Source organism: Chamaea fasciata, unplaced genomic scaffold, assembly GCF_029207755.1.
Source record: "Chamaea fasciata isolate MVZ Bird 193981 ecotype frontalis unplaced genomic scaffold, bChaFas1.0.hap1 SCAF_11, whole genome shotgun sequence".
NCBI lineage: Eukaryota > Metazoa > Chordata > Aves > Passeriformes > Sylviidae > Chamaea > Chamaea fasciata.
Genome location: NW_027094096.1, coordinates 5,557,344 through 5,579,606, shown reverse-complemented (window position 1 = coordinate 5,579,606; position 22,263 = coordinate 5,557,344). Strand labels below are relative to the sequence as shown.

The following is a 22,263-nucleotide window of genomic DNA, read 5'->3' as shown; positions in this document are numbered from 1 at the left end:
GGCCAGTGGAAATGTTATGCTTTTTACTTACTTTTCTTGGAGAGGATTAAATAAACATGCAATGGCTTCTCCTGCTCCAAGTCCATGTGAGCTGCCTTGAAGGACAGAAGTAGAAGAAACAAATACCGTCTCCTGGTCTCTACAAGCACCTTTTCCTTACTGCCACTTGGGCTCCTTCCAGGCATTAAATCCACCATAAATTCACTTGTTGACAACTGTTTTTTCTTTTGACTCTCCTGGTGTGCTGGAAACAGTCTCTGCTTTGGAAATCATTACAGCTGTGTAACTTGCAAATGATGAGTAATGGCTTCCTCCAGTTTAACTCCCCCTTCTCTTAGTGTTTCCAGTGTGCTCATCCTTCCCTGTCTGCCCAGCCTGCCCAGAGGTGAAGTATTGCATCTCAGTGCTTCCCTCATGCCTTGGAGAGGAATTGCAGGTAAACATCAGCCTCCCTGAACAAGACACTTTGCAAGGATAAGCCTGGAAAATAAATTAAAGACTCCAATAAATACCAAAATGCAGTAGGAAATATTGGCTTAATGGCTACATGATAAATTTCCCTTCTGCTCACTAGCACCTCTGTCATCCAGAAAGAGGTGACCAGCTATGTTCTTTTCTCTTAGGAAAAAAATTACTACATCCAGTTCCCCTTTCTTACTCCTATAGTTCATAAAAGTGCAGCTAACTCTTCTCTCCAAGGTTGTTAAGCTGATACAGGTCTGAGCAACTTCTGTCTTCATGTGTACAGCTCTCCAATCTCTTGCTTGTGTTTCAGGCCTTTGTATTCCCAGAAGCTTATCTTTTTTCCCAATATAGCTCTTAGTATTTCAAAAGATATTGCTGTGATCTTTGTCTTGCCCATGTCCTTGGTGTATGCTGGCTGCAACACCGTTTTCTTCCTTGCAGGCCAGCCAGTGCTATTTCAGTACGGTTTAGAAACAAAGTAGAATCGTGGACGCATGCATGCCTTGGCAATGTAACCTTGGAAGGACTAGCATGTGTGATCTGAATTCCTGCAGTCCTGGAGTATGAGCATTGGAACACTCTTCATATGGCTGTCAATGATTTGCTAACCTTACTTCTTTTTTATTCAGGAGAGTCAAGTTAGTGGGCATGCCTTTGAATACAGATTCTGGTCAAAAGAAAAATCAATTCCTTTCAGTTGGCTGGACAAGTAACTAAAGCAGCACTATTTTGCTTTTTTAAATATATATATATTATGAACTTTAAGCTTAGTAAAAGATCCTGCATTTTTGATTCTGTGTGAAACTTCAAGCTGTCATGACTCAATCTCTGCATAAGAATCCACAAGGGAGAACATAGAAGAAGCTGAATACTGACTTTGTGTGTTTAAAAAAGGGTGGAAAAGTTTCTCTGCAGATGATTACATAGCATGTATGTATAAGCATACAGCCATAATACCTGCACTGTGTGTAGAGAGTGTATGTACAAGTGTATATGCACACATGCACTCACACATATCTCTGTTTAGTCTCTGAATAGATGGAAATGTCACTTGATTCTAGTATTTTCCTTGATTATAGTTGCTGTGTCCAGGAACCTCAGGCTTGTTTCTATGGCAGCTATTCCCAGTTCAGCTATTTCCTCAATCCCCACTTGGCAGTAAGTGGAAGATGTTGTGACATTCACATTGAGCATGTCACAGAGGGGTTGAGAGTGTGGGCAGAACTGTGTGCAGGTGACAGGCTCAGATGGGAGGGACATGTGCAGCAGGCTGCAGCATGGCCTCCCATGGCACCGGTCTCTTGGTTTTCAGTCAGGGGCTTCATGGGCCACCCCAGATCTCTCTCTCCCTCCCTTTCTTCCTCTCCTTTTCTTTTTTCCCCCCTGCTGCCCTGCTCGGAAGCAGGACTGCAAGATCGGGATGGCATCATGAGCAGGAACGCTAGGGAACCTGTGCTGCACTAGACAGGCTGACTAATCTCCCTTTAAATAATCTCCCTTTAAATAGTCTGGAAGCACACTGGTGAGTTTCTGTTTCAGGAGCCATAAATAGCCAGATCCATGCTGGTAAGTATCTGAAGAGCACAGTTATTTGTTCTAGGAAGGTCTTGCTATTTCCTTCATGTTGTTGCATGGATAGCTGTGATCCGGTTCTGGTAACACTCTGTGTAGTTGGGGTGCCGCTGCCTTGCCTCACACTGCTGTACCTTCTGCGACAGTGAGGAGGGAGCAGCTGCTCCTGGGAGATAGACTTCCCTCTCCAGTGCCTTTGGATCAGAGTGGCAGTGGAGCTGTGGCTTACTGTGGACCGTGCAGCTGGCTTTAGCTAGAGCAGTGCAGTTCAGAGCCTTCTGAACAGTGCTGTGAGTTCACAAATCTCGCTGATATTTATAGCATCTGGAAGGTGAAAGCAGGGAATATTTGAACACTCGCTGCCTAGCTGTGGATCTGGATAGAGTGGAATGTATGGTCCTGTGGGCTAGCTAGCCTTGTGCTTCAGGCTTGTCTGGAGGATAAACTGAGTTTATCTCTGTTTTTCTAACTCAGAAGCAAACGCTGTAAAAAAAAATAGTCAACTATGTTAGTTAGGCTGGCTAATATAATCTTCTTAAAGATGGAAGACTGCAAACTATTCTCAGGTAGGTACAAGCACTCTGAAGCTGTCTCCATATCTGGTCCTGAATTATCCAGGCAGCCTTCAAGAACATCAGGAGCTCATCTGTGTCCAGTAGCTGCTATAGCACTCGCCAAGATTTAGGTAAATAGGAGAATCCTCAACAAAGAGGGCAGCAAGTCTTGCCTCAGCGAGGTAGGAGGCATTTGAATTTCTTACTCATAGTGTATTGTCATCTTCTTCCTGCCATCCTACCCACTCAATGCGTCAGAGATCTAAGGCTTGATTTTTAATTTTTTTTTTTTTCTTTTTTTTTCTTCCCCGCCTTCTCTGCTGAGCAGGGAATATCCAAGCCTTCAGTTTCTGGTGCATCATGTGAGAATTTTCTTCTTTTTTTTCCTTTTATATTTTTCTCTTTTTTCTTTCTTATTTTTCCCCCATCTGCTGAGACATAATTCCCTCAATCTATTGGCTTTTTCACTGGGGTGAGTTGGCTCACTGGTGCAAGAGGACAGAAGGCCAAGTAGGTCTGAAGAGGGGCTTAGCACAGACCAGTTACACAGAGGCAGCTTCCTTAAATTGTCCCTCATGTTTGCTTTCCTCCAAAACATTTCTTTTAAATCTTTGTAAAGAGGACAAGGTTTCTGCCTGTCAGGAATTTCATCCCAAGTGATGTGACACCATTCAGACTATTCTTTGATCTTAAGGAAGGAGGGGTATCCTTTCCCTTTCCTTCTTCATGCTCAGTGAGGCACTTGCCATCCTCAAACAGAGGCATGCCTGGGGCCAGGGATTGCCTCATTGTGTCATTTATATGGGGTTTTAATCTCATATTTGGCAAAGCAGACGTTCTGTGCCAAGTTTTGGATATAACATCAACAGAGAAATTAATGGTCTTCAGAGAGAATGTACTACAATGTCTTATTATCAACAGTCATCTGAATTACAGAGTAAACAAAAAAAACCCCAAAAAGACCCCACCCTGTGCATTTAATTAAATAGACAAAACAAAGCACACTTTTTCATTGACTGTACTTGGTGTACTTACCTTGCGACACTCCAGTCAGACCAACCAGGCTGTTCCTGAAGTAAGTTTGGCCTGAGTTCCAGCCACTATGCTATGCATAGGTTCCCTTTGGAAAAGCAGAACGAAAAGACAAAGCTGAAAGTAGCAGAGAGTATGTTTCAATGCAGGACAGGTCTCACTGAGCAGAGAGAGCAAAAAGCAGTGGAATCTGCCCCATCATATTTTGCTGGGTCAAAATGCAGTGTGCTTTGTCCTCTTCCCTCTAGCACAATGGCTGCGTTCCCTGTCTTGGAGCAAGAGACATTATTCCAGAACGGTACCTGGAGCTATCGAATTCCAGCCCTGCTCTACCTGCCACGGTTCAGCATGATCCTGGCCTTTGCTGAGGAGCGAGAGGACCCGGTGGACGAACATGCCAAGCTGATAGTCATGCGCAGAGGCATGTACGACCCAGGCACGCAGCACGTTCAGGTACCAGTGCAGGGAGGAAGTGGGGGACACACACTGCCCTCTCTTCTGCCCACCTGCTCCCACTGAGCTGAATGTATCTGCCCTCTTGCTGTAAGGACAGGGCAGCTTCTCCTCCCCAGGTACGGGAGACAAATCTGGCTATAAATAATGCACATCTCGTTATAACTGCTGGGATTCAAACCTATAGGCAGCTGTTGGGGGGACTAAAATGGAGTAGGTATTCTAGGGGTGGCTTTGACCCATCACTGCAGAGCTGGGGATGCAGATACAGAGATGGGACAAAAGTCCTGTTGTAGCGGGAAAAATGCAGTGGAGAGGCAGAAATACCTCAAGGAAGAGGAAGAAATGCCCCAACGTTGGGGAAGAGTAAACAAGCAATCAGTGACTATTCTTTTTTATTTTAATTCATCATTTCAGGACTAATTTCTGGTATAAAAAACAATTGAGAATAGCTAGTCTCCCCATGCAAAAAAAGTGTCTGCTTTTTTGGTGCCAGTGAATTTGCTACCTTATTAACCTACCAGTTATGCTGCTGGGTGGCTGGGGGTGGTGGAAACTCTATTTATAATAATTTTCTTGCATGTGCAAAGGCATTACTGTCTTGGGGGAAAAAAAATATTTTTTTCTATTTCAAACCTTCGTTGGTTGTCTTAGATTACAGACTCTTAAGAGCTGGAGTCTGCCTAGCAGAAGCAGCCTCTGAGCACATCTGTAGTGTCATACCATTCAGGTAACATCTTGTGTAACTCCCTGTAATTGAGTAAGTGGGGTTCAGTTGGTCATAAACTTAGTAATTTGTGTTCACATGCTAGAGTTTCTTTAAATGGAAATATTAAATTTTCAATAAAAGGTAATATTAGTTGGATAGAAAAAGATAAGATATGAACAAAAAGACTAATCAGCAAATCAGGGCAGAAAAGCTAATTAATATAATCTTACTGGAAACTACTGCTTTGCTTACCAAGCCAATAGCATTATATAGTCATAGTTTTCTAATTGCAATGCTAGTGTTAGAAACATGATTATGTTATGTGCTATTCATTACAGGAAAATGGGGCTTGCTGGGTAGTTATACCAGCTCTGTGACCTATTTTCTGAGTCAGACAGCTCAGGGTCCAAATCTCCACACCAGAGCCACGCAATCAGCCCTAGCAAAGTGCCTCAGTGTAGGCTGGGTTGCCCATTCACCTACATTCACATCAAAGTGGAGGAACAGGAGCCCAAATGAAAAGGAATTTGTCATCATCCAGGATGCTTGAAAAGGGCTTGTGTTTCTCTGTGACTTCCTACAAAACACTGATCCAGCACAGCGTCTGTACTAGCACACTTTGACCACCCGTCATGTCTGTGTGCCATATATATATTTGTGACGATTTCTGAAAATTCAGTTGCTGTAACTTTTTTAAGGGTGTCATCAGACACCAGCTGCATCGAGATATGGAGCTATCAGTTCCTCAGGGAGTAGTAATTGAAAAGGACATAACCCCCATGCTTGGTGAAACGTACATGCTAAATAATTTTCACTTGCCTTTGGTGACGCCAGATTATTGTCTTCCCATTTCTTGCTCTATCCATTACCCTGTTTCTGTTCCTCCCATGCTCTTCTGTAGCTTTTATCCAGACATCCTTGCACTGTAATGTGGGTCGCTTTGTAACAGTGTGTTCCATTCTTGTCTCCCTTGCTACGGGCCCTGGCAGTGGAAAAGGATGGAGACCCTTGTCAGTGCACGGCTGGAAGGCCACCGATCTATGAACCCCTGCCCAGTATATGATGAGGTCTCGGGGAAACTCATCTTGTTCTTCATAGCTGTCCCAGGAAAGATCTCTGAGCAGCATCAGCTGAAGACAAAGATCAACCTGGTACGTCTCTGCTATGTCACGAGCACGGACCAAGGACGCACCTGGAGCGCTGCCCACGATGTCACCGACAGGACCATTAGGAATGAGTACAAGAACTGGGCCACATTTGCGGTGGGGCCGGGTCATGGGTTACAATTGCTCAACAAGGCCCGGAGCCTTGTGATTCCTGCCTATGCCTATCGTATCTTGGACCCCAAGAAACACCCCACCCCTCATGCCTTCTGCTTCATCAGCTCTGACCATGGGACAACGTGGGAGAAGGGGAACTTTGTGGGGGAGGAGAGCGCGGTGGAGTGCCAGGTAGCAGAGGTGCACACCTGTGGCAGAACGGTCCTTTACTGCAATGCAAGGAGTGACAGGGGAGCCAGGATCCAGGCTGTCAGCTACAACCACGGGCTGGACTTCGAGGGAGGCCAGCGGGTTGAAAGGCTAACAGAACCTCCCTCTGGATGCCATGGAAGTATTACTGCCTTTCCACCTCCCCTGAATGCCAGATGTCAAGATAGTTGGTTACTCTACACTCATCCTACAGACCCAAGAGGTCGAAAAGATTTAGGAGTTTACCTCAACAAAAGCCCTTTAAATCCAGCACACTGGACAAAGCCCAGCATACTCTTCAAGGGCCTGTGCGCTTATTCGGATCTGCAGTACATGGGTGTTGGGCCCGATGGCTCACCTTTGTTCTCCTGCCTCTTTGAATACGGGACCCACAGACAATGTGAAGAGATGATTTTTGTCATGTTCACCTTGAAGCAAGCCTTTCCCTCAGAATACTGAATCTCAAGCCTTTCCATCAGCATCCCTCTGAAAACCATCTTTGCTGATACTTCATACTGTCATTTCTCATCCCTCAGTAAAAGGTGTTTTTTTACTCCTGCTGCACACAGGAGTAAAAGGTGTGGTCTTGTCTTGTTGTGTCTGTAGATTGTCAAATCCATTAAACACACCACAGCCGAACATGTTTGGTTTTGTTTTCTATTGCATGTTTTCCCTTTTTGCCTTTGTCTTTAGCTGCCTTTTTACACATGTGCCCAAAACAAGTGTGACCTTTGTCAGACCTTGAGGTCTCTGATAGACTTCATCAGGGACATGTATGCTGACAGTGCAGGGACTGCAAGGGAACAGATGGCAGCAGGGTTATGCTGCGTGGTATTTAGTAAGTTGTGGAGAAACTTCTAGAGAGGGCACTGTGCTTACTAGCCTATATCTGCTGTCATCTTCTTCAGGAAACTGCTTTGGCTCTGGTAAGGGAGCACTGCTTCTTACAGCCAGTGTAGGAATGTGGGCACCTGTAATTTCCAGGGCTTTCTGTCTGCTTATTTCAGCAAGGCCACGTGATGCCTTGCTCTTGGGATATTCCTTGCCAACGTCTTCAGTGCATTTGGGGTTGCCTTGCTGAGTTCCTAGGCACCCCAGGGGCTTCTGTCTAACTTACCCTTTGCCTTACTTCCCATGCTGTGCTTCCTTGCTTACTCGCCCTTTTGCTTACACTGCATTGAGAAGGTGCCGTTTTCATGTGTAAGAAAACCACAGCCTTGTGTGCTCTGGCTGCTCCCTCTCCCTGGGCAGTGACAGTAGGAGTCATTGAGGGCACACACCAGAACCCTTCGATGTTGGGGGGCAGAGCAAATGGCAAAAACGGCATTTTGCCTATGTGGGAACTGCAGGATCAGGACAGGTCTGCAGAGGGAGCTCCCAATTTAGAGTCAGGAGGGGAAGTGCTTGCTGGTCTTTCTAACGCAAGTGCCAAGCTATGATCCACACAGCGACTATTCTTATTGTTGACAACTCCGTGTCTTGTTATTACAAAGTATTATTGGCATATGAGGCACATCTATGTCAAACAAATGACATTGTCCCGCTTTCGGCAAAAAAGCACCAGTGTCAGAGGAAGGAGAACTGACCAAGGCCCGAGTAGCATAAAACACTCAAGCTGGAAGGCTTTTCAATGTAGACAGTTTTTCAGCAGATTTCTGAAGGAAACAGCTCTAGTTTTGGTGAGAGAGACACTGTTCTACTACTATACAGTGTGTTTTGAAAGGAGGCGTTCTACAATGACTAGACAAGGGACTGACCAGAAACAAATGGCTACCAGGCGAGACACATCAGAGCAGATGGAGCTAGGAAAGTTACCCATGCCTCTACAAAATTCTGCATTTGAACCAGTCTGTGCTTGTTTCCTGTGTATTGTATCCTGTGTGTGTGCACACGTTCAGTGACCACAAGGAAAATATGTTTGTTTGCCCTCTTGGTGAAGAAAAACACCTGCTTTTCAGAGGTCTCTCAGAACACATCCCCTTTGGTGAACACTAGCGAGTCCCATAGGATCCTTTGCAGTGTTACTGCTCAGGTCTGTGAGTCTGCTTGCACAGTGCTCCTACCCTTGTCTTTTACTACTGACAGCTTCCATGGGGGTGGGAAAAGAGGCCTTGACTTTTCTTACTATGGAGATTTCTTTCAGGGCACCTGGATGCTGCATATACCAAGGGAGTGAAGGGATCTTGTGACCTTCACAGATACACCTGTAACTTGTCAAGCCTTTTCCAAGCAGCAGGTCAGTAACACGCTGGGCGGGAATAGCACAGAGGCTCAGGTAGTCAGTACTTTTTGGGTATTACTCATATGCTCTTTAGATGTAGGCCAGAGCCTAAATGACCTTTGTGGCCAACAGCCTGTTACTGATGCTTAATTAGGGAGTAGTAAATTTAGACTTCAGCAAAGCTAACTGCTGCCCTACAGACTTAACCTCCTCATCAGGTACTGTGGAATACTCTAGTTTCATGACATAGAAATGAATACTTGAGATTTTATCTGGACAAGCCTGGCAGTTCCCATGCTGATGCAATGCACAGGCTGAATATAAGTGGGGAGGGTGGGAGTGGGAGGGGGAGATTGGGTGAACACTGTACATCTTGAATGATGCCACAGACTGTATTTATTTACTGGTTCTGGAGAGGCTGATGCGTGGACACTCATCTGGTACAGTACTACCTGGACATCTATAGCATTTTATTTATAGTTTAGATAAAATGTCTATTGTAGTGTCTTGGAGATAAGACATTACTCCAAGCTAATAAGCCATTAGGGATCACAGAGCTGTTTATATTAGGGATTGGGATTCACCTTTTGAGCAACTGGAGCTGTACTGTGCTTTCTTTAAGGACCAAGAAATACTCACAGAAACCAGTCTGCACATTCAATTGCCATAATCATCATCTGTACTTGGAACCCTTCCCCTTGTTTTTGTCTCCAAATCAAGGAGTAGTGTGTGCCTGGACATGGGATTTGAAGGAAATAGCAAAATAGCAGCAGCTTGCTAAAAATCTATGTTGGTGGTGGGGTGGATAGAAGCTAAGTATGCAGCCAATTAGTCTCAGATGTTTAATGAGGGCTTGTACCTGTTACCTGGTGTTAGTTTGCAGAAGATGAGGAGAAGCTCTCCAAACAATTTAATTCTATCAAAACTCATGTTGTGAGCAGCTCTGGCTGCTCTGCATCCAGATACATGTCTGTTGCATGGAGAGCACTGTGAGGTGAAGCGGTGGTTGACATTCAGAGCTGTTCTGCTTCCTGCTGCAGCTGTGCTCCAGAGAAGCTACTGTAGGTACCAGGAATCCCAAGGACTTGGTGCAGGTGAGGTTAGCAGTGCACTGTGGCTAGGCAGGGCTCTCAGAGCAGCTGCATGGTGCCTTTGCCCATGGCTGGGAGAACAGAGTTTGTAACCACTCTGTAGCTTACAGGTACTGTCCACTGGCAGAGCCCCTTCGTGGCATTCAGTGTCTGACTCCATTTAGGCACTTGAATCCATAGGAGTTTGTCTGCTGAAGGCCTGTGTGGATGTTGGTGGAGCTGAAGGCCAGGTTCAGCTGAGCTAATTTTGGTGTGCACACAGCGCTTGCTCAGCATGGACAGGAAGCCCTGCACGATGCAGTTCTGCTCATCTAGCAGGGCCTTGCTCTGGCCGCACAGCTTCGGGCTGCTGCTGCTGCCCACAGTTTCATCTCAGTGCAGTGGTTAAGCTGGACACTGCAGACCAAGCCTCTGCATAACTGAAAGCCACAAGAAGGCTTACAGGGATGGATGCTGTGTTGTGCTGGTTCACTCTCCTTTTCCCCACCCACACATTCTAGCCTCCCCCAGTGCAGTGACAGTCTCTTCTCTCCTGCCTTGCTGTCCATGCAGTGTACAGCATAGCACTTCATGCATGGACCAGCTACTGCAGTTCCAGCACTTCTCCTGGCTCTGGGAACCAACGGTTGCATAGGGCTAGCAGGGTTTGCACCTTTGCCTCTTGACTTTGAGTCCCAGCTCAGCTCCTGCTTTCAGGTACAGCTCGAATGTAGATGTGCAGAGGGCAGAGTGGTTGGAGGTACTGGATAGACAACCAAAATTGCCATGCAGGCAGTGCCCCTGTAGGAATGTCCTGGCATTGCTGCAAATATGCCTTGGAGATGCAGCACTAAGCATGCCACACAGCATAGCTGAGAGACAGATGCACAGACAAAGAAAAGGGAAGTGAAAGCTCCAGTTCTCCCCTCTCTGACGCAGGTTGCAAGACACAGCTCTGCTCTATCCCACCTTTGGGGATTTAGAGTAGGAAAGATCTTTGAATCCATCTTACAGTAGCTGACAGGGAACTTTGGTCAAAAATCCCCAGCACAAATCAGCCTTTCAGTCTGCTTCTGTGCATGGAGACATGCAGTAGTAATTTTATTTTTTAGAATTCTCCTCACACCTAATTAGATATGAGGACTAGTCAAGGCAGGAATGGGGCAGCCAGTGCTATGTATCCTAATGCACAGTGTGTTTTTGATCAGAGGTTTATTTATTCCCCATGAAGACCTGTGGTGGGTAGGACAGACAGGAAAAAGATGAAAACTCAGAGGATCTGGCAGGAGATCATAAATTGGACAGCAGGCCACTAGAGCCTGGGGGACTCAATCTATGAGAAAGCAGAAGAGATCACCAGCTGGGACTTTTGGACACAAAGCAGGAGGGAAAGGCAGGGAACATGGGCTTGCTAGTCACTTCAGCGGCAGCATGAAGAGGGAGAATGGGAGCTGCTGGGATATGTCACACTCCCTCTCTGTGCTGTTTGAGTTGAGGAAGTTGTCCGTGGCTGAGTTTCCTTTCTCTCTCTGTGCTATTGAAACAGGAAGCTGGTGAGCTGAAGCTGGCTGATCGTTATACACAGACACACAGGCGGCTCTGGCAGCTCCTGTGTTGGCATTCAGGTTTCCTCCAGCTCCAGAGATGGATCAGTGCTGGTACCACGGCAACATCACTCGCTCCAGAGCTGAAGACCTGCTCTCCAAAGTAGGCAAGGACGGCAGCTTCCTTGTGCGGGCCAGTGAGTCAATTGCTTCGGCATATGCACTCTGCGTGCTGTAAGTACAGCGTTCACCGCGCCCTCAGCCTACACTGCTGTCCCTGCTGGGCAGGGGTCATCCCTGCCTCCTCCCCAGCACAGAGGCAAACAGGTGCTGTACTCACCGGGAGTGGGCAGCCCTCATTAGAGCACAGATAGTTTCACCAGACCGGGCCATGGGGTGGGGAAGGGTACTGCTGTACTGCTCACGCTGCTCTTGCCAATGATTCAAAAGGAGAGAATGGTCAAAGACACTGCTGCTGTGCTCTGAGAGAACATAACCTCTTGAACTTCTGGAGTGTCTTAACAACTAGGGTCAAGTATTTATCCTTAGTGACCCAAGTCCTGAGCCGGGGACCTTCCAGGCACTTCTCTTGCTCTGGTTCAGTGTATGTTTGAGCTCCCTGCTTGTACTGTGCTGCATTCAGCAAAAGGCTTGAAATAGTTCCTGGAGCTGTGCATAGTATATCCAGCACAGCAGTGATTCCACCTGCATCATTAATGTGGCCCATGGGGTAAACGCTTCATGTGGGAAATAGGGAGAGAAGTCCTGGCAGTGCTGATCCCCCGCTTCTAGGTTATGTCAGAGACCAGAGAGCAAGGCCTCCTGCCCTGGGTTTGTGAGGGGCAGGTTTTTTTCCTGAAGGCAGAAGAGCAGGGATAGTCACTAGGTAAAATCTGAGACATTTGACTTTATCTTACAGAGAGATCAGACAGTTGCTCCTTGCTTAGGAGAGATCAAGAGAGCCCTTGTAGGACCCTATCAGATCCTCTTTGCTGCCATTTTGCAGCAGATCAATAAAACTCGTTTCATCTTTACCCCACATTACATTACAAGCAAGTTTCTCATTTTCTGTCTGAAAGTATATTTCTTACAGTGGTGAAGGTGGTTTATAACTCTGGGCTAACTGCTTGTCTCTGAGGTCAGATTCTGGTGACAGCACTGTCTGCTGCTGAGCAGCATGGGGCTGGGTAACTGCCCCGTGGGCGTAGGTGTTGGGCTGCCAGGGAGTGGTGGCTGGGGAGTGGGGGTCTTCACAAGGTGCAGAGAGCCTCGGTGCTGGCCTGTTAAGGTGCTTGTAACAACACAGGGAAGAGTTTTGTCTTTCTGGAGGGAGCAGAGAAAGAAGGGCAGCTGCAGATGAATAGCCAGTACTAGCAGGAGGGAGGAGAGACAATCCTGTGAGAGGGGCTGAGGGCCCAAGCGATCAGTCAGGGAACAATTTACTAGAATAGACTGTTGCTTCCGTGGAGCGATTTTAGTATTACACCATTGATTTGACTTGTAACCAGTATGTACACAAAATATTTTCACTGACTGATGGTGGGGATTATAGAAAGGGAAGGTGCTGCAAAAATGCCTAGTAACATGCATTTGCATAAGTTTTTCCACTGTAAATGTTTATGCAGTCAGCTTTGAAAGTCTTTTGTGACTTGAGAGACATGGGATCAGGAAATAGAAACAATATAATGACCATGATTTTCTGAACCGGGAGCCAAAGGCTATATTCTTAAATCCATTCTGAGGTAGCTAATATGAACTGCTTGATTAAAGAATTGGGGAGCACCCAGCCTTGCCAGCCAAGAGCAGCTGGATCAGAGGTGCAAAGGGCTGGCATTAATTATGTCTGGAAAACATCACACAGACTGCTGTCAAACGATTTGACAAGTTTTCAGCTTATGCTGGTTTGCACTTAGTTTGTGGAGAGGTGGTGAATAAATCTTTCTCTCTGAATGTTGTCTCCAAAAAATGGGCACCTTTGCTGAAGCTGAAAACTTCCTCAGAGATGTATCAGTTTCAGCTGTGCTATTGATGGGGAGGTGTTTGAAGTTTGAGCTTTTCAGTTACTTCTGTTTAAAAAATAGAGAGGCTGGAGAAAAAGAATGGGAGAGTGGGAAACTGAAAGGCTGACTGCAAATTGTTTCCACAAAAGAGAATTATGTTGAAAAGGAGCAGGTGTCAACTGTGTATACATATGGAAAACAAAAAACCATGAAATTTGCTCTGAAAAAGAAATGTCATATTCTACAAAGCTGTAATATTTATTGTGCAGATCAATAAAGACCCAGCAAAAGCATTTATTATTATAATATCATAGAATGAAATAATGATTTCTTCAAAGAGCTGCTTTAGAAAAACAGGGTTTATATAAATATAGACAAGTAGGAAAGGTGTATTTGGAGAGCCTTTTAAGAGTGCCTTACCTCCTTTTCTGAAATTTAGAGTAGCAGCATTTAGAGGGTGAAAGGCTGGGAAATGCTCCTCCCCCTGCACGGCTTTCCCCTGTTCTGGTCACACTGCCCCATAAAAGGCAAGAAGCAAAGGCCTTTTCCTCCTCCTTTCTCTGTGCCTGTATCATTTGTCCTATCCATTTACTGACAAAAAATGGGCTCTTTTACGCACCTGGAGGTGGATGCCTGAATTCTGAAATCCAGAAGAGCCTATTTAGTGTTCCCTGCACCTTAACTGGTACCATTCCTCCAGGGGATCTTCTGCTGGCAGTTCATTCATGAATGTCTGCAGGACTAACAACACTTACAGAGGTGACACTCAAGGACCAGCTGCAGCTTTGGGACCCCTCTAATAGGACTCTGCCTGTGAGATGCTCTTTCCAATGCTGTGTCTCTCTCACGGTGCACTTGGCACTAGGCCTAGCACAGCAGCCCTGTTTAGTGCTGCAGACACTCCCAATATGCACATTATCACCTGTGCGTAAAAACAAATAAGGAGGAGAGGAAGGAGAAAATGCCCGCTTTGTCACACTGTTACCTCCTCTGATTGGTTGAGAGGAGAGGAAGATGTCAAGTACTTGGAGACTTGTTTTATTTACTCTCCACATGGACAGCCTGGACAATGGCTGAGCAATGCTGAACTCAACCCAGCTTTTAGGGAGGACCCAGAATGTGGTGGTAACTGGGACCATATAATTTGACAGTCAGGATGCCGAGGAGAGGAAGCCTAAGGGTAAAAATGGAGTAAGAGTCCCAGTCTTCTCCATCCACACACACTAAATGAGGGAACTGGCAGGGAGGATTCCTGCTTTTGATCCTAGGAGTGCTCTTCCCTTCTCCTGACTCACCCAACCGCCCTTCTTTCATTGTTCCTATACTGATCTTACTTGTCCTCAGTTTAAACCTCTTTACAAGCATTATGACAGCAGCCTTGTACAGTCTATGTGAAGGCCACATGAGGGTCCTCTTGTGAGCAAGAGCCATTGGGCTGCTTCATTCATCAGTTACATAATCTACACACAGACAAATTGTCTCTGCTGCTTAAGTAATTCTCCTTAGCCCTGTTTGCATATCAGCAGGAGTAAATGGTGTAACTGATGTGCATTGACACATAAAAACAAACCCCATACCCTTCCTTGGGGCATATTCTCACCTGGCACTGATTGCCCTGGCATTGGTGAAATTAGCAGTGCTGTTGCTGCTCTACAGTTGGGGATCGTGTCTGTGGCTTCCAGCTCTGTACCAGATGTGTTAATAAGTAGACGCCTGTGAAATGAGCTCTTGAAACAGCTTGAATTCTTCTGCATCCTCTGCATTAATGCTATCAAAAGACACACATTCATGTGGATACATGAGCCAATCGTCCAGACATCCTGAAAAAACTCAGCTATGATCTAGGAGGAATTTATTTTCATTTCCAATGTCTCTTTGTGACTCCTCTGCTGTATAAGGCTGCCTGAAATCCTGAAAGTTTCCTCTCCTGTGTGGAATGATTCTGAAGGGCATATGATGTATAGACTCACATCACAACTCTAAGAGAGATTAGGGTGTTTATTGATTTGCGTGATCTCCCTAGCTGGGGGGCTGACCTCAGCCCACATTTTGTGACAATTCCACAGGTACTGCAGTGTTTCTGCTACAACCAAGGAATATCTGAGTGTAGATTCTGTTCTTTCTTTTGAGAAGGAAGGGGCTGAACCAGCACCTTTTGCTGGCTCAAAGTGATACTGTATCTTTTAAGTGCTTTGCAGATGACTTAAAAGGTTTGATCAATCTATTGTTATGAGAAAAGCAAAAATATATCTTCTGGTCAGTACTTCTTGGGTGAACTGCACAAAGCTCAGCAGCTGTTGAGGAAGGCCAAGCTTACAGCGCTGTTCAGGCTTCCCTTGAGCTGCCATGCATTGATGTGACCCTCCACTGAACACAAGCCTCCTCCATCCCCCCCTTAAATAAGAATCTAATTGAATTTAGCTGGGGCAAAATATTTGCTGTGGATGCTCTACAGAGGGACATGTACAGTGTACCTCCACACCAGGATGGTGTTTAGGCTGTTGTTTAGGATTTGTGGATAAAAATGTGCCTGGCAATCAGCTGTTGTACTGTGATTTAGCTGAAATATGTTATTTGCTTTTTCCAATACAAGTCAATGCAAGTCAGTTTACTCATTTAATGCTGATTTTGGCTCTTTGCCTTTTGGATTTCTGCTTTTTCATTTCTTCCTGAGACGCCTGCTCTACTGACAGCTAGAGCCACTTGGTGTTTTCTCTCTTTCCGGCCAGAAGGAGAGTAGAATGATTGCCCCTGAGCTAATGCTGATATCACTTTCTGCAGTGACATCTGCAAGCTGATGTTCCTGTTTCAGTGACCAGGAACACTTCAGGTTTGTTAGTCTGCAGACTCCAGGGAAAGAAAGTGAGAAAGAGAAATGGTTTAAAACCCTTGTGCATGAAGCAGTCTATGTGTCTCAGGATTTTACAATGTCTTTTCTCATGGGGAGGGATGCCATAGTGAGATTCCTTTCTGGACATGGTCTAACCGTATCACCTGTGGTCTGTTCCAGGTACCGGAATTGCGTTTATACCTACCGAATTTTGCCCGATAAAGAAAATAAGCTAATTGTCCAGGTAAGCCATCTCTCTACTATTTGGTCTCACAAAAATATATTTGAAAACTGCGGGTTTTCAAAGTAATTCTAACACCAACAGAAAAAAAAAAAAGATATAAGGAATTAAAATAATGTCAGGCCAGCACAGTGCTGGTCTGTAGTCCACTGCTGTGGAGATTTCAGTCTCCAGTCCTGTCCCTAGCTGTGGCTATCAGTACACTCTTTAACACACATGCCTTCAATTCGGTGGCACAGCCACGTTTTATGTAACTGAGAAGCTCAGCATGTGAAATAACTTTTCCTCTGAAGCCACCTTCTTATCAATACATCATGGATCTTTTCAATTAAAAATTGCAGCACAGTTGCTGTACTGTGCAGCATCCAGAGAATGTAAACTGAGTTCTGGTCTCAGGATCCAGAAAGTACCAAGACTGAGGGCAAGAGTTTCAGATGTTCTGTTTATTCCTATTTTGATACAGAAGCCTAAATGAGCCACTTCCCCTTGTGATGCCACCTCTCAGCCTCTTTTTTTTTTTAAATATAAATCATGAAACTTGGGGTGGGGAGGGAGGCATGGTCTCCCACAGCCCCAGGAATTGGTTTACTGGGCAACAGTGGGGGCTGCAGCTGACCCATGCTCTTGGCACAGTCAGTGCTGCATGGGCATTCCTTGCTAAACAGAATGGAAATGCCCATGCTACCCAATCTGCCTTGCTGGTCAGAGTGGTTCTACAATAATTCTTTCCCATTTCAGATGACAGCTAGCTTCCCACAGTAGAAATCAGATTTCTACCAGCTTCATGATCAGCTTGTATGCGTCTCATGCACCTGCACCATGTTAGTTGTGTATTTCCTCGTGTGCTTTGGGGTTATCAGTGTTTCTTTGAGATCTCCACTAAGAGGCAGCATATCTGAAATTGGAGTCATGAGTTGGTGAGAACAGCGGAGTGCTGGCAGCTTGCTTTCAGCTGTGGACTTTTGGTAAGAATGATGGATTGTGTGTCCTGGGTGCACACATCCAGCTTGGCTCCTTCAAGACCCACTTCTGGGTAGCTCAGGCTGTTCTCAGGAGTCCCACTCAGATGCAGCTCTGCACAGACACAGCTGTATTGCCTCCAAGGGTAATTCCAGGCTCTTGGCACTGTGCTCCAGAGGACTGTGTGCCCAGGCCAGGCACCATGGCCCTGTTGGCCTTGACAGCTTGATTCCCCAGAGCCATTGAGATTCCTCTGCCTCACTTGCACTTCTGTTTCTGAGGAGGAACTGGCAGCAGGAGTCTATGCTGGACTTGACCTGGGTCTGTAGTGTTACTGTGGCATGTCACCAGAGTCCATCCCTCTTCATGGAGCACTGGGTGACATTGTGCAGAGGAACTTGTGCAGGCTCAGCTGGATGCAAGCCTAGGACCAGCACCCAGCTGGAACCAAGAACTTGCCATTCCCACCTGGCTCCACACACCGTGCTCTTTGTAGTGATAGTTGATATCCCCCATCTTCTGATATATCCCAGCCATTCTGTCCTAAAGGGTGTGTTTTGGTGCATTCTGCTGGTGTGATGTGGTGCTGGTAAGAGCCCAGAAGGTGATATGGTGTTTCTCTTTGACAATACCCAGAGCAGCTGCAGAGATCAGGGCTTCACTGTGCCAGGCAGCTCACAGATGGAGCCCCACAGGCAGGGGGAGTGTTGTTCCTATGTCGTGGAATGTGGAGGGACTGTGGTGGAGTACCTTTGTAAGCTGGGTTGTCAGGAGCTGTAGGTTGAATATCAGGAGTAGACTGAATAAAGTGTCTTGTTAACTCATGTTTTGAAGACATGACACCTCTTGTTTTGTGCTGCCTTATTCCAGTTCTTGGTAGCTGGGCCAGGCTTTTTTTTTTTTTTTTTGTCACTTATCTATTGATTTTTGGATAAAACAAAAACCAGTTCATGTGTCTTAAAAGATCACATTTTTTAAAAGATTACTTCTCTGCAAGGATATAAAAGCTGTTGGATAGGATGGAATGTGGACATTTAAAAAAATCCAATTAAAAAAGGAAAGGGTCTATTAATCCCATGGAATTAGATCAGGTGTTAAATTAATACAGCAATTAGTAGATGCTTCTCATTTCTGGATTTATAAAAATTATATAGGAAAGATTCAATACTTAATCTTGAGATTAGCCTGTATTTGTTACAAATATGAGTCCTGATTATCAATGTGACTTTTTTTTTTTTTCTTTTTACCTGCACAGTCCTTCTTCCTAATAAAAGGGCTGTCTTCCTGTCCATATCTGGGCTGTTGTCTTCAGGAATTTTTCTGGATGACAGCAGGTTTAGAAGATCTGTCATATCACAGCTACATACACAGCACATGACAGCTCTCCCTCTGCCACTCTGTGGAGGTTTTTCACCCTTAAAGCTGCAAGTTGCATCACTTTTTTGTTAAGTCTTGGAGAGTACATTTCATTTTTCTTGAGTCTGGTCCCACCCTAGGGGAACGATAGCATCATTTTTTTTTTTTTTTTTTGCATGGTTAAGTTAACTGTTCAAGGACAGGTGGCAGAAAGGGAAGTACATATTTTTGCATGCAAAGGTGCACTTTTGCATTCAGACTGAAGAAAAAAACATACTGGCATATGTCCTTCCAGCGTTTTGTGGCATGGTTTGTGATCTGCCATTGGGATTCTATATCTGCAGCACCTCTACAGCAGTTAGCATGGTCAGGAATCTCTCTTGCCTGCCATATCTGGAATTCACCTGGTGTCCTCCCAAAGCAAAATGAGCAGTAGAGCTCACTGTCACAGGCTGTCTTTTTTTAAACACAAACAGAATTTTTGCCTTTCTTTTCTGATGAATATTCTCCTTTCATTACTTGAGACTCCAGAATATATGAAAGTATAGCTTGGATGAATCAAACTTGCATCCTGCTGATGAAAACATTTAAGGAAGGAGGGTAGGGGTAATGAAAACCCCTTGAAACACAGGATCTGTAACAGCAAGTAGAGATCTTCAGGCTGAGTCATCAAGATAGTCATCAAGATATCCCTGCTAGTTTGCAAACTCTTGCTGTAATAAGAGAGAACAGGAAGAGAGCAAAATACACAGTTGCTCAGAGATCCAGGAGCAGGGGCAGGAGGCTGGAAATACTTGCCCCTGAGTGAGCTCAGCTGCTGCCTGCCTGTGGGCAAGTCACAGCTGGGGTACTTCACTTTCTTCTCTGTGAAAACAAATAGGATTTTCCCTTGCTCATATGGGGAGACATAATTAATGTGTAGTTATGAAATGTCTGGAGATTAGCTGAATGTAATCATGTTTGTGCAAAGAGGGGTGAAGCAGAAAAGGAATCCTTGGGCATCACAGGGTCAAACTAAACACCAGAGACAAACAGAAGACACTAAAATTGCCTTTCTCAACTATGCATCTATGGTCAGTTCTTGCCATCCAGATTCACAGAAGATACAGCTTTCCTGTGCTGTCACTGAAAGCATCTCATTTATTCAACTGGCTGAGGTGTCAATATGACCCTCATCAGTGCCCACTCTGCATTCCTTATGACTTTATCATCCCCTCAACAAAGGGGGAACTTGGCCCGGTTGAGGATTGGGTTACTGAAAATAATTATAAACATCCATCCCTGGCTGCCCTTACCAGGATCAGAGGATGTCTGTGATACATCTGTCATTTTGGACATGCAGTCAAAGCTGTCCCTTAGTCAAAGCTGAGTTGTGTCTGTAGTCAGCGGGAAAGAAATCAGTTTCTCATCTGGGTGGCCTAAACTGTCCTTGGCAGGTCCTGTCTCTTTTCTAAAGATAACCGTTTAAACTGCAAACCTTGACAGGCTGCAGCCAGGTGAGGATATTCCCAGTACAACTGACTCTAGCTCCCTGTGAGAAGGTGCTCAGGTCAAGAGCTGCTGTTGAAAACCTGTGGTACTACCCTTACCAAGTGCTTTACCCTCTATTGCCTTCATATACCTCACCTTCAAAGGGTCGCTGCCAAGAATATAACCTGCCTCATGAGTGAAAGAGGTGCTGAGAAGTAACAAGACACTGGTCTTGGCTGGTCAGTGAATATGCATTGGAACAGGGTAGGGTAGATTTTGATATCCTTCAGTTTCTGATGTATCTCAAACAGGAGTTCACAGCTCATGTTGTCTGCTGGTGCAGTGAAATCAATCATTTCTCAGGGGCAGCTAGATTGCATCTCATGTTCTTCTTGTAGTCTGCCAGATAACACTTCATAGGTCATTTGCAGGATCAAGCACTGGCCTTGTGCCACTGTGTGTGAAGGCTGGGAGAGAGACCCTGATGGACAGATGGCAACACCGCACAAACAGGGCTGGCACCAAAGATATCCTTTGTAAAAACTGCTGAGAGAGTGAACCTAGTAATTACAGGAGCAGCTTTGGCTTGTGGATAAAGGTGGAGTCTCCTTAAGAAACTGGGGCACCTGCAAAGCAGCCTTTTGGTAGCATGTGCAACCTCACCTTGAGTCCTGTGGGCAGTTTCAGGTACCACAGTATAAAAAAGACATGAAACTATTGGAGAGTGCCCAGAGGAGGCCATGAAGATGGTGAAGAGTCTGGAGGGGCCGTATGAGGTGTGGCTGAGGGCGCTTGGTCTGTTCAGCTTGAGCAAAGGAGATTGCATGGAGACCCATCACAGTTACAACTTCCTTGTGAGGGGAAGAGCGGGGGCAGGTACTGATCTCTTCACTCTGGTGACCAGTGGCAGGACCCGAGGGAACGGCTGGAGCTGTGTCAGGGGGGGGATCAGGTTGGATATCAGGGAAAGGTCCTTCCCCCAGAGGGTGCTGGGGCACTGAACAGGCTCCCCAGGGAATGGTGACAGCCCCAAGGCTGCCAGAGCTCCAGGAGCATTTGAACAATGCTCCCAGGCACAGGCTGTTTGTGCAGGGCCAGGAGTTGGACTTGATGATCTTGTGGGTCCCTTCCAGCTCAGCACATTCGGTGGTTCTCTGGTTCTATAATATATATATTATATAAATCTATTTTTATTGTAATATATAATGTGCTGTATCCTGTGCTGTGTGGCAGTCCGACCTCAGCCTGAGGAAGGTGCAGCCTCATCGTGCTTTCCTGTGGGCATGACCTGGCATCTCGAAGCATTTCTGAACTTCCAAAGGGAAAGCCCCTGAGCTAACAGACTAGCAGTCTTCCCCCTCTTCCATGGCTACATCTTTTCTCTCTCTTAAGTATCATCGTTATCATCTCTTAGGCAACAAATGGGAGAAAATCCCTGAAAGAAAGGAATAAACCCGGAAAAATCCTAACCTATCACCCTTTTTTACATTGATAGGTGGAAAGGGTGTTGAGCCAAGGCTATGCCTTGCATAGTACATGCTTGAAGCCCCTTCATTTTTTAAAATAACTTCTTTTTGCTTTAAGCAAAACTGTGAATAGCTCCAGAGTTTTGTGGATTACCTTGTTGTGAGAAGGGATCACGAAAAGCAGCCTTCTTCTCATGCTGTACAAGAGACTGTATTACAGTAAGGAAATCATTAATGTTTTTAGTTACAGCCTGTCTCTTTCTTTCCTCTTCCCCTCCCTGGGCTGTCCTAGCGGCCCAGCTCTTTGACAGAAGGCAGAAGTGTGTGTGCATCTTCCTGCTCCATGGGGAAACACGGGAAATGTTAATTTTGCAGTCACAGTGCCAGATCATCATTCCTGTGTGCATGAGCACTTCTTGCACTTGCGCTGAAATTCACTATTTTAAAACATTACTTACATTTATACTTATTACTTGTTGCAAAGGGAGGGCCTGACCCTTTTTACTTGTGGGTTTTGCTAACTTCAGTGAAAATTATAGATGCCCTGGCAGGACTGTTTTACAGGGAGTGATCATATAGCTTTTTTCTTTTTTTCTTTTTTTTTTTTCTTTTTTTTTTTTCTGGTAATTTTCTTCTGGTCTGACACGGGGCTTTGTGCAACAGGAAACAAATAGTGCTATGTGAGCAGTTAGAAAGCAGGCCAGCAGCTGTGACTCACTGTGCCAGCTGACACTAAGAGCAGATCACCAGTGTGCTCTGCGGCTCCCAGGAGGTAGGAGAAGCCCTGAACACTGTATATATAGGGTTTTCTGCTGAAACCGTCCCTCCCCAGTGCACTTCTAGAAACACAT

General features: G+C 45.5%; 2 protein-coding genes across 8 annotated transcripts in view; both read left to right on the top strand.

The window, feature by feature from the left end:
* The window catches only part of NEU2 (neuraminidase 2), a 38,620-nt gene extending 30,491 nt beyond the window's left edge, over positions 1-8,129 (top strand). For all 6 annotated transcript variants that reach the window (XM_066194108.1, XM_066194113.1, XM_066194109.1 and 3 more), the window contains 2 exons: positions 3,872-4,076; positions 5,775-8,129. In XM_066194108.1, the coding sequence (XP_066050205.1) occupies positions 3,872-4,076; positions 5,775-6,713 (1,144 nt within the window). In that variant the 3' untranslated portion in view covers positions 6,714-8,129. The remainder of the gene's footprint in view (positions 1-3,871; positions 4,077-5,774) is intronic.
* A 281-nt stretch (positions 8,130-8,410) lies between these two features.
* The window catches only part of INPP5D (inositol polyphosphate-5-phosphatase D), a 55,234-nt gene continuing 41,381 nt past the window's right edge, over positions 8,411-22,263 (top strand). The window contains exons 1-3 of one of the 2 annotated variants that reach the window (XM_066194102.1): positions 8,411-8,490; positions 11,092-11,323; positions 16,100-16,163. In XM_066194102.1, coding sequence (XP_066050199.1) covers positions 11,190-11,323; positions 16,100-16,163 — 198 coding nt within the window. In that variant the 5' untranslated portion in view covers positions 8,411-8,490; positions 11,092-11,189. Of the gene's footprint in view, positions 8,491-10,639; positions 11,324-16,099; positions 16,164-22,263 lie in introns of those variants that run through there. The other variant, XM_066194103.1, reaches the window with a different exon arrangement.